Source organism: Rissa tridactyla, chromosome 2 (assembly GCF_028500815.1).
Source record: "Rissa tridactyla isolate bRisTri1 chromosome 2, bRisTri1.patW.cur.20221130, whole genome shotgun sequence".
In the NCBI taxonomy this organism is placed as follows: Eukaryota; Metazoa; Chordata; class Aves; order Charadriiformes; family Laridae; genus Rissa; species Rissa tridactyla.
The window spans coordinates 91,589,747-91,602,746 of record NC_071467.1 but is presented as its reverse complement, the minus strand read 5'-3'; the positions used below and the strand labels follow the sequence as shown (position 1 = coordinate 91,602,746).

Sequence of the window (13,000 nt, the reverse complement as noted above, 5' to 3'; positions counted from 1 at the left end):
TTGCCATTAGAATTATGGGAAATAAATCAGCTGAACTCCCCGGTTGTTGATAAGTGGGTCAAGTTGAGGTGAGCCCAGTTCCCCTCAGCTCAGCTTACAGCTCTCTTCAGCTGACGACACAAACTTCCTGCTGAACATCTCCTCTGCAGCAAAGTCACTGTCAAACTGTCAGCCAAGCTGACGGGCAGAGAGACACCAGGATCTGATAAGGCAATTCTGTTTTCCAAGAAATTAAACCAAACAAGCAAGGGTTCGGGCCTATCTGACCTCTTATTTTCTTAGTAAACGGTTTCTAAATCACAAAATGCAATAAGCATCTCAGGATAGCTCTTTATGGTTTTCACTGCTTACTTGTGAAAATATTAATACTCATTTAAATGTGTAATACAGTCTGATGGCACACTTAAGATCAGGCTGATCCCAGCTAATGAAAAAAGCTGCACCAAATTCAGGGTTTCCCAGATCAAGTTCATGTATTTGAAACAAACATTGTTAAATGCGTATGAGTTAAAAAAGCAGGTATAAACAGATGTGCAACTAAATAAATACGAAGTACCTGGTAAACCAAGTGTATTCCTTTTAAAGTGAGCCTCCTACAAAAAGCACCAATTTAGGGAGACCTAAGAGAAATAACTGTATGCAGATAGGTCCTCTACAACAACGGAATGGACCTGCAGTTTATAAAGCATAACTATTGGGGTTGGAAGTTGTGTTCTAGGATATCTGAAGGGGAAAATTGAGAGTCTAGATTTTTGCCCATCAACAAAAATGTATCTTCAGAAAATGCATTAGAGTTTAGAAATCTTCCCAAAGGAAGTGAGAAAAGAAAAAAAAAAATCCAAAACAAAATGAAGCAGCTCCGGAAATTTAAATAATATTCGAAGACAGACTAGATGTATTCAATAATGATTTTCCCTTGAGTCCCCTTTCTTGAGTCACTTTTCATCTGTGACAGTTGTATGCTCAGCATCAAATAATAAATGTTTGCAGAAACAAGGCTATGTCCCTAAGAGTTTGTGCTGAAACTATCTTTCAGCTTTCAAATATAAACTATTCTCTTCATGTAGCTTTGTTTAAATGCATACAAATTCTAGTTGCACCTTTTTAAAGGACAAAATAAGACACACAAATTCACCCTTACATGTGTGAAGGCAGAAAAGTGCCATTATATCACCTTGCACAAACACTGTATAGCCAGAGTATAGTAGGATTTTTAGTTTCATCTTCTTCTGTTAAAGAGCTTGAATTTCGTAATTGCATGCCTAAGAATTATTGGTGGTTTTATTTGCCTGAGGTTTTTTTGTTTGGTTTGGTTTTATTGTTTGGTGGTTTTGTTCTTTTTTTTGTTTGTTTCGTTTTTATTAAATTTTGCATCTGAGCTGTGTTTCTAGAAAATGCTAATAATGCTTCCACTTAATTCTTGTCATCTTTCTTTCAAGAAAACTGTAGTGATCAAATATTCTGGAGAAAAGCTTTGACATCTGGCAGGAGGGCTGCATGATGGCATCAAAGATTCGCTTTTTTCTTGCTGCTACTGGAGGCCTCTCCGCATCAAACTTTGCTGTTGATTGTACCTATCGCAGGTTCAAGTCTTTCAAAAGTTATGCAATTTTTCCAGCTACAATCCCTCAAAAATATTCTGCATAAGGAGGAAGAAAGGGCAAATGAGCAGTTCTGCATTACAAAGCTGAAATTCATATGCAATAAGGGGCTTTTTTTTGACTGAAAAGAATTCAAAACACTTCTGGCCTATGCATTTAATAGGAATTTTCAAGAGGGAAATGCATATTAAAATGCTACAGAAGGCTGCTGTGACCTGCACTGCATCCTCATGAAGAATTCATTTTCATAATTTAAAAACTAAATATTTCATTGGTAATTCCCCTGAACTCCAGTGTTACAGCTTTAAATTTCTAAGAGATTTAGACCTCAAGTCTCTAATTTTCTTCTACACCAGCAGCAAGGCCGTTCTTTCTTAGTACTGTTTTAATTCACTGTTTACAATAACACAAGCTACAAGTCTGCTTCCTTTTGAACACTTAAGGGGGATCACTGGGAGGAAGACAAAACCAAGCCATTTTAGTTACAGATGAAAAGTGGCACCAAGAACCATACGAGTCATACAACTTTTGAGTTCAGAATTTATCTAAAGGACTGCACTGATAAACTCTAATTTGAGGTAAAATTAACACTGATACACGTAAGAGATGCAAAACAACATTACAGCTATTGTAATTTTTTTTAAATTGAGAATATAGTAGTTAGTGAAATAAATGAATTTGCATTCCCTATCGTTATTTTGTTAATATTTTTCACATTCCTACTTGCTCTCTGACCTCTTCATTTATCAGGAAATCAGCCTCCAAAGGCAAGAAATCTACACTTCAATAGATGGGACAAGAGAAAAATCACTCAGTTGCATTCAGTCTTTCTAAAACCTCACAAAATTTATGGTTTGTATTAGCTTTCTGTAAATCCTACTAGGTCGTTGCTGGTCCAAAAAATAATCTTACAAGATAACACATATGTCTGCCAGCATTACTTTTTATCCATAGCAGTAACTGCTTGGAAACAGAACTCTGAATCTTATAGAGCATTTGATATTTCATATGCAAAGCAGATTTGGTTGTGAAAAAAAGTCACATTTCAGTATTTGTTTGGGATTATTTAGGATTTTGAATTACTTAAGAAAAATTAGGATTTCAACATTTTCAAGATATTTAAGACTTACAAAGAAACAGTCTATTATCATTTTTCCTAGCATTTAATAAAAACTCAGCTTAAAGAAAAGTTAAAGAATGCCAAATACTGATACTTCGTAGTGTCTTTTCCTATGACTACTACCACATTCTTTAGTATTTCCATAACATCCTTTAATACTTCTGTTATTGAACCTATCTAGATTTAGGCCAAGGTTTTTCAAAACTGATCAGTAACAGGTCAGTTTTGGGTGGGATAATAAAGATGTTTAGGAGTTAAGATTCTTCACAGGAAGAATCTTCAGATGTCACAAGAAGAGATCTTCCCTACCAAAGCATGTATGTTCGCACTTGTGGAAAAAGTTCTCCCCTTAAAAATTACCAAGTTAGGCAGGTAGCCAAAAGCTATCAACCAATTTTGAAAATGGATGGTCTGAAGGGCAGGTCACAGGTTAATCTGCCTGGGGCAGGAATACAGGTGGACCACCAGGTGAGACAGCACTACCTTCCCTTTTCCCTGACACACAGAAGTGGGTATGAGACAGACAGTGAGTGGCCTGCAAGTGCATCAAGAGAAAATTGGTACTTCTCCAAAGCAGTGTTCCTAAGGCCAACAGAAGTGCTAGCTTGACTGAGGCTATGAGCAGATATAATACGTTTTCTTACTCTGTGATACCCATAACATAGGATCAATGATCAGGAGGGATAATCCTACAGTAGCTATGAAGAACAACAAAGTGGTAAATGTCAAACCTATTGAGGATGGCCCAGCACTGTCGCTTTCTTATCCAGCACAGTCCCCAACTAGACAGGACTATGGCAGCCCACAATGAGCTTTTACCTGAGAGACTTTTTATGCTTTAAGAGTGTATCTATATATACACACATAAAAGAAAAAAATATATATATGTAAAAATGGCACAGACAACTAAGCTAATCTCACTAGTGTGTTACATTTTCCATAGGGCAAGCAGAAGATAAAAGCTCTCTGATTTCACAAGTCAGAGTGTACTGAATATTCTTATAAATATTACAGTCTGACTATGGCATAAGGCATCATAAAATCAAGTTTTTATGTTGCTACAGTTTTTAAGGCATCTCAATATTATCTCCAGTTTAACGTCGCCTCTCTTTTCTGGATTTGTGGTCTAAGCAGTTTCATCAAATGCCTCCAATTCCTCTAAGATACATTTAGCGCCACATTTTACAAATACACCACAACAATCAGCCAGCCAGTCCCAGCTTCTGACCAACATGATACAGATTTTGGGCTCATTATACACTTTTAGAACAGACTGCGAAGAAAACCAGTATTTTTTGATATTAAATTCAACCATACATGCAGACATTGTCTTTTCTGTATTTAGTAAGTGCAAAGCATCTTTACCTGACAGAGCATCTTGTGCTTCAAAAAATGTGCTGAGACCTCCTTTCACATAAGCTAGACTCCCCTCGTTTTTCTTATTGGCTTGTTTCTTCAAATTCACAACTGCCGTTTTGAGCTGATCAAAACTGAAAACAAACAAGAAAACCCCCGTGACATTCAAACAACGAATAAGGTCAGCTAATGAATAAACAAAACAAACTACTTGGAAAATACAGCCAGCTACTTTTGCAACAACTATAAAGGACTGAGAAATTGCTAACGAGCGTGCTTCTTGATAATAACAATTTACTCTAGTCGAAAGAGGTTTTGTTTTTTAGTTTTAATCCTAAATGGAGGCCTCCTATCACTTGTGATGGAATAGACGTCTTTAAAATACAAATTAGTCAAGAAATTTCTTCTAAACATGCAACATTGCTCTTAGTTAACTCTCTGTACTACGTAAAATAGGTGATAGCATAATTCACTACACTTAGTACACTTGATTAACTACTGAGGTGTTAGAATTCTCTTTCTTAACAACATTTGGTTAACTTTGCAGCTTAGCTCACAACCCTTTTTCACTTTCAGTTTCTGAATTCCTTCAATATTTTTATGTTGGTTTGGACACACAGTTCAGAATTGAACACAGTATTAATGCAAAAATAAAGAAAAGCTGAACAGATTCCTGCTTCATGAAAGTATGTTGTTCATGTGCAGTCTGCCAAATTGTCTTTGAAAGACACTTCATAGGGGAATATTCAAATCACCAACTCATCATTGTTGTTTGTAAGGTAGGTTTCTTTTTAAGTTACTTTCCTAATATTTCTAGATTATTGCCAGTTTACATTTGATTTCACATTTTTATTTTTTGCAAGCAGGTACTTGCATATTTTTTTTAATTGATAATGATTAATATGATCTCAATAGTTATGCAACTGGATTCATTATAAAAGCACCATCACAAACAAGCTCAGAAATACAAATATAACACATGATTTTCATCCTTAAAGTCTCTTCTCCTACCTGCTGGCAAAACCTGTCTCCCTAATATAAAAGAATCAAACAAAAAACTCCACTATACCTCAGTGAGGAGAGGGCAACAATGAAGTAAGGAAATTAAGACATAAGGCAATTCCACCAATACTCCTTATCCATTTTGAACAGTGATAGAAAAAGACATATTAAGAGAACAAACCAAACTTTAACCCAGGCAGTAAGAAAGCTATCACCACCTGCTGGGAGACAAAACATACTGGTGCACTTACAGGCATTTTTCTTTTTATACTGATGATGTCACAGCAGTTTGCTTTACTTCCTGTTTCCATCTGCTGGACAGAAATCACATTACTCAATATGTGATGTCTACTTGGGCATACAAGAAGTGCTTACCAGCAGCATTTTCAAACTAACAAAAATCTGTACAGTTCTCTTTTTAAGCACTGTTTCATGTTATCTGATGATCTAATAGTCTGTCTAAATAGTTTATTTATATTTGTCAGGATATTGCCAGGGATAAAAAAAAAATTAAAAAATAAAAAAGATGTTATTTTGATTGCTTAAGAAGAATTTCCTTCAAGGAAAAAACAGACATATGCTAACCAAAACATCAGTGCACCACACATTTAGCACTCCCAATACCTGAGGTTATGTAGAGGACAAGAACTAAACCATTGCTGTGTGTTTCTGGAAAAACAGCACAAATGATATGGGGCAGATAATTATACAATTCCAGAATATTTCTAAGACTACACATTTTGAAGTGGGAAGAAAAAACCCCACAGTCTTGATTCTTCTTTATTTAAAAAGGTATTCATAATTAAATTCAAAACATGACTGGATTCACCCTACCCTTTGAGCCATTCTTCCTGTTGAATTCTACACAGCTTTTGCACCTTCAACACTAAGATTCATATTTTATAAACCAATATAAACTGAATTAATATGTAAAAGCCAGCTTTTTTAAAAAAAACCCAAAAATTAATACTATTTATTCCACTGGACTGAGGGGACCATGACTTGAAACTGTTGACATGCAAAGATACAAATCGGTGGAAATTTACATAAGAATGGACTGTCAGGTACTGACCCACTGGCATAGTACAAGTTAAAAAGGGGACATAAAACCTGATGTAATTATTTAAGTTATCAATTCATAGCACTGATGACCAGAAAAATCAGTGTTTTTACCGACACCTTGTCATATTAATGATATAATCATTATGCTGTTCTTTGTATTCCATGGTATTTCTGATAACAAGAGTCATTTAATCAGTTCTAAGAAGTTATTTAATTCATTTTATAGATCCCCAGCATTCTTAAATGTACCTAAGCCATCTATGACAAACAGCTGTCAAATCAAATCTCAGGACTCCTCAGTGATGGTGAGTCTTCAGCTTTCCAAGTTACACTGTCCCAGCGCTTAAGCAATCTAATATTGTTTTTAATTTGCATCTAACCTAAATCTCCCTTGTTGCAAACTGAGACAATTTGTTACTCTTGGTAAACCAAGAGCAATTGATGGCTGGCCTTGAACTGCCCATTATGTATTTCAGAACATGCATTCTGTATTAATTTTGTTTCTTTTCTAAAAACACCTATTTCATTCAAGCTGTATACCCACAGATATTTATATACTCCTATTTTTGTGGCTCAGCTCTCACATCTTTCTTAAAGCAGTGGCCAAAACTGGGCAGAGCACTTCAACTGCAGCTTTAATAATGCCAAGCGGAATAATTATCCCCATATCTTACATAACGCAGTCTTGCTGATACAGCCCAGAAGATGATTTGTACTAGAAAACCAACTGGTATTTATGGCACGTTACAAACACCAGATTGTCTTCTGTAGTACTGTTGCCCAACTCCAGGTGTGTACTCTGCTGCTTGCCTTCCCCACACCCCTTAGAGAATTGCACTCAACTATCTCACAACTGCTACAGCCAAGGCTGCCACTGGTTATCACAGCCCCTGCCTTCCCTGCAAGTATCATATTTAGGAAAGCAGCACTCCTGATTGCTCTCCTAGCAGCTACGTTGGAAGTCATTCCCACAACTCTCCACAAGCCTCCTGGATTGCTGCCCTTCCTGTAATTACCAGGGAGGTTAGAGTCTTGTACAGGAACCAGGACCTGCTCTCTGGAGACTTCCTCAAGTTGCTTAAGGAAAATTTTGTTCACTTCTTCATCCCACTGTGATGTCACCCTTTCCAGACTCTCGAACAAGCTCTCAACCATCCTATTACCTGCTCCATAAGAGGGACCACATATTTATTCAAGAAGTTCCTTCACACAAAGGTCAAGTCCCTCTCTTTCCATGCTGCCTGACTTCTTGATTCATAAAAGACTTTAGCCTGTAGAAAGACAACTTCCATCTGACATGGGGGCGTGGGGGGCTGAGGTGGCAAGGCCATAAATGAGATCTGATTAAAAATGAAGTTTTGCTCATAACCAGATTGAGCAAAATGGTTGATTCAAGTTTCGAGCCAAGCAGAAACACCACAGGCAGTAGGGATTACAGATCTACTACTGTAAATGTCAACCACCAGTGACACATCCATTGTATAACGAAATAACATCAAGTGACTTGCATTTAAAATAATTATTTATATGACAGCAACAAACCTTGTTGTTGAATGATTCTCAATCAGGTACCAGGCAGCAGAAAAGTTTTCACTAGTGAAATCAGCACTCATCCCAGGAAACAGTGCCTCTAAATCTTTTTGAGGAAATCTGCCTCTGCAAAATGAATATTCATTTCTTCAGTGAGATATATTCTTGTGAACAGCTTACAATTAAAAGTGTCACGTAAAAAAACCCAAAAAATAAATCATGCTCCAACAAGATGGAAATAGAAATTAAATCTGGTATTAGACACATGTAACTTGTTTGGGAAAGAAAAGATTGAAATCGAAGTAAAACTAATTTTACCATTTTGATTTCATCATTACACACATGACAGAATTGTTCCTTGTACAAAATGCTTCTAAAGAAAGAGAACTGTTGCCTTCAGAAAGAGATCAGACAGACTCACCATGATACTACTACTACTGTTTCAATGCAGGACTGCTAATGATGAATGTACTCAAAGTCAACTCTACCTTTTAAACAATAAAATCAGTACACCAAGCCGAGTAATTACGAGACAATATTCTCTGTAAGCCATGAACCAGCATCTATTTAACTTTAAAACGACAGGACATCACCAGGCTGACAGCTTGTAAGTGGTCTCGCCCCATCATCGTCTATTGGTCCATGTGCAGCAGAAGTCCCACAGAAACATGAAAGAAGGTATATGGAGCATACTTCCATTATATACAAACACTGAAAGAAATCCTGAGTTAAAATCATCTTCTTGCAAAACAGAATACACTGATCTGCCTGTGCATAGTACACAAAACATAAAGGAAAAGCAGGCGTATCTTCGAGTGAGAAACAGCACGTTTTATTTGTTTTTATTCAGTCTTACAATGCATAAAGATAGCATGTGAACCAATTCCTTCTGAAAGCAGATTCTCTACAACAGTACTTTTGAAACTGCAAGTAGCTTCTAAGTTGCTCATACAGAAAATGTATTCCATTTATTTTAAGTCAGTGCACTAAAAATATTTAAAGCACTTTTTGATGAAAACACGACAATCTTCATCCCTCAGTCCAGACGCACACTTAACACTTGGCCATATTCATTCCACTATGCATTCTCAGTACATCACCAGGTGCATTCTCCACTCTATTCTTTACCACCAGCTGCATCCCATCTTCAGAAACTGATCACGGCAAACAAGTTTACTTTTTGTCAGTCCTGAATTGGTCAGGCAGTTGGACTAGATTATCACTGTAGGTCCCTTCCAACTGAAATATTCTACTCTATTCTAAAAATTTACTATGTCATTTTGGATCACAACGTCAAACTCAAAAGTCAATAAAATCCCTCTCTGATGCTCACAAGCTCGGTGAACTGTGCTATACAAAGTACACTGTATGCAAATGCAAACCTGCCGTATTTTCCATTTGAGATCAAACTTACATTTAATATATATATATATATGAAAAGCCATTTGAATAGACACAAAAAGAATGATTTGTTAGTTTTGGTTTTTTTCTGTAATCTAAACTTATTTCAAGATGGCTAAAACTGTTATTATTACAAAAAGCAAACAGCAGATTAAGTGAAGCAAATCTAAGGCAGGCACATTAAAATGGACAATTCTACAGAAAGAAGAGTTGTTTTCTGTAAGCTTCTATTCATATCCAAATGACCGTTAACACAAGCAGGTAAGAAGGACCTACATACATAATGACACAGCAGAGAAGTCTTTCATCAGTAGCACCTGATTACAGCAGGCGCATGAAACAATACTTTTCAAAAACAAGAAAAAAATAATCAAATGAGACGCAAGGAAAAGTGATGACAGATATGAAAAGCAGATAGGTAGAGAGACAGGGAAAATAGTGTCGCAATTAAAATGAAGGTCCCAACATTTCTCTGTGTTCAATGAAAAAGTGGTACTGTTAATATAAAAATTTATAAACATAGGTGGTGAGATTCAGGATTACCAATCACATAGAATTTCATGAATGCCAAGCAGTGAGTACAAAATGTTGATGGATGTAAAAAGGAGAAGAAAGTGTCAATTTATCCTTCCTTTAAAGACATTTTAAGATATCTTATTTTTCATCCAAAGTAGTCAAAAAGTGCCCAGTAGGTACATGAATCTGCAGGATAGTACTTCGCATGTGACACATGGCACAGCTGTCAAAAAAGCTTTTTACATTAAATCCACACATGGTGTCATCTTTGTGGTCAACTAATTCTTAACTGCTAAAAAACAAAGCCAATAAACAATGTTCGGTTACCTCAGAAGAGACTCAGACCTTCAGAGCAAGCACTATAAAAGTGCATCCACACAATACAGAAGCAGAATTTATTTTTCAGTACTTCAATATATTTTCTCAGAAGTCAAAAGAAACAGATCTAACATAAGAAGCACACACACTCAATGAATATACCATTTCCAAATGCTACTTATTCTTGCGAGACCGTAAGACATATGCATGATGGTTTAACCTTATGCATGAACTATACAATTCCTAGGGCATCACTCCCTATTTTATATATATAGAGAGAGATAAAGACCAACAATTTAGCTAGGGATGTAATAAATTCCTGCAAATGGGTTCTGCTCACAGACAGTGGGACAGAAATGAAGGATTTTTTTCAGTTTGATGTTTGACTGCATTGAAAAGTTACTAGGAGCTTTTTTCCAGCAGATGTATTTGTCCAGACCCATAAATTAGCAATGCGTTTATGGGTGCTTTTATCTGTGCGGACATATTTTAGACATAGTCACAACAGAGTAGAAACATGAATGTGAATGTGTGCGGTATGTTAACAATATGTTATACTCTATGGTGTAGTATCCTTATTTTTATCATAAATTTTACCAGTAGTTTTTCCACTAACAGATACGGGGAGCTTGGAATGACTTGCCACAGCTGTCTTCACAACAAGCTGCTCACTAAAAAGTTCAAACTGAAAGCAACCGTATTTCTAAAACGTCTGGCCAGATGCATCTAAAAAGAGACTGACTCCACATACACACAAGTTTGTTTCATTAACTTCCATTAGTAAATTAAATAAGTAAGTCCTTGGAAGTTGTTCTCATGAAAACTTGCTTACCATTTACTTATAAACAAGCACATATGTAACTTGGGAAAGTATTTCTCTTTTACTCATTTCAGCATTACAGAGTGAATATGAACTAGCAGCAAAAGCTGAGACCACGCTGACATGCAATGAAATTGTTAATCATTTTTCTGTTGATTTGCTCATGATACAAGAGTCACTTCAGGAATCAACTCTGAATACTTAATCATTGATTAAAAAACAATCACTGCAAAAGAAACTAGGAACCACAAATCGAATCCAGAAAACCTCAGGAAAAGAAGAGAGAAGTTTACCATCCTTGACAACTCTACCTATTTTGCTACCTTTATAACTTCAGCAAAGGTACACAGAATCACAGAATCCCATATTGGCTTTATATAATAGTACGTTCTGCTAGTAAGACTATTTTATTTAAACCAGAACCAGATCTGGTACTAGACTTCTAGTTAACATTTTAAAGTAGTCTTATTCATCCACCAGCAACAATTTTAAATATAAAAGTAGTTAAGATTTCACATACAGTTTATATTCATGAGAACTGCAATAAAAGTAAGTTTGGTTTCAAGCCACTATACAGTCATGCAGTATTAGATGTAGTGGTCCTTGCTTCCACATAAATGGCATGCACATCTACTTTGGATTCAAAACACATGTGGTACAATCAATTCACTTGCCCTGTATGTGCCCATCAACACAAGTCCCTTCCTCCACTACCCCAAACTTTAGGTTCTGTATAGCCTGATGCTCGGCAAATCTAATTTAACATCACAGCACATGTCGGCTTTTACAAATTCTATTACAGTACTTGTGCCTATGCAGAGCATTTATGTTCTCCAGAGGTTTAAGATTAGTTGTAATCTCCATGAGTAAATCACAGCCTCCAAACAGTCACAACTGAGTAATAGCACCAGAATGCAATGGATACTAATGAAGAGCCTGACTATGAACGCAGCTTAGCAAGTTGTGCTTTTTCTGTAAAGATTATTTTGCTCTCAGAGTTTCAGAATCTCATAGTATGCTTTTCAGCATACATGATAATATTTGCAGATTAAAGGCAGGTCCCAAAACAGGATATAGCCACCAAAAGGTAACTTGAACCTCAATTCCACAGGAGTTTATAGGTCAAAAAGGAGCAACTTTAAATAAACACAGATTCTGAATAGCAACCAGCATAAACAAGCTCCAGCTAGAGCTGCTGGAGCTGTACACTCCCCCCTCTGTCTGGTACCAGTCAGAGTCCTAGAAGCAGGCTTTGTACCAGCTGTACTGTGTTAATAATGCATGCAAGAAGACCAGCATAAGGGATGCTGGAGTAGACTAAACACGACAAATCAGAAGGTGTTAACAAAGGTCTCTCCATCAGCAAAAAGACAAGGATGCACTCCAGCAATTACTCCCCAGTAGCGTTAGGTTTATCGGAAATATGACAACAAAGTCACAACCATATTTGAGAAACTGAAGAATGTGATAAGAGAAATCTACTAAGAGATTATAGGCTGGTAGCTGCAACTGATGCATCAGCCTTACAATAAGTGTTACTATATTTTTTAACGTCATAAAACTACAACTATATAATATTATATACTGCATTTCTCTCCCACGGGTTCCATAGTTTTTCCATATGCATCTCTGTGAGAGAAGTTTCCACAAGCCCATCACATTCAAGGATGACATTGAGTGCATTTCCATATAGGCCACTTAAAAATAAATAAATATCAAAGCCTCCAGAAAGTCTCTTCCTATCTCATGGTAGCGAGCTGACATTTACCGTTAGGTGGCAGCGTAAGATCATCTGTGTCTTCCTCTCAGACGATCTGTTTTGGAAGCTGGCGTGGGAAGAGGGAAGCATCTGTATTGAGTGGGTGGATACAGAAGTATGTGGAATGTACTTAGCATGTCAGCATTTGCTTTCATGTACAAGATGGATCCACCATAATGACCTCTGCTACATGCAAAACAACAAACACTATTCAAAAATTTTCTAACCACCACTAGGTCTGACTGCTGTTACTGCTTTGCACAGAATGGATTTTTTGTCTGACAAAGTAGGTAGAGGAGGCAGGGAACCTTTGATTAAACAAGGACTTGACGAGCAGGAGGGAAAAGTACGTGGTACATCTGAACAAGCAATTCATTCATGAATGTTACGTAGATCTAAATTTCCACCAACAGATTTCAACCAGTGCCTTTATGAAACAGGCGTCACGTATTCTATCCCAGAACCGTTTAAAATTCTGAACAATCCTATGTTGGTAGGATGTAACCTCTCAACCT

At 36.7% G+C, this 13,000-nt stretch overlaps 1 protein-coding gene across 6 annotated transcripts in view; it reads right to left on the bottom strand.

The window, feature by feature from the left end:
* EXOC2 (exocyst complex component 2) overlaps positions 1–13,000 on the bottom strand; it is a 128,350-nt gene that overhangs the window by 89,397 nt on the left and 25,953 nt on the right. For all 6 annotated transcript variants that reach the window (XR_008465148.1, XM_054193557.1, XM_054193559.1 and 3 more), the window contains exons 5-6: positions 7,684–7,797; positions 4,087–4,211 (exon numbers count right to left, since the gene is read on the bottom strand). Coding sequence is in view for 5 of the 6 variants with exons in the window: in XM_054193557.1 (XP_054049532.1) it covers positions 4,087–4,211; positions 7,684–7,797 (239 nt within the window). In the remaining variant the exon portion in view is untranslated. The remainder of the gene's footprint in view (positions 1–4,086; positions 4,212–7,683; positions 7,798–13,000) is intronic.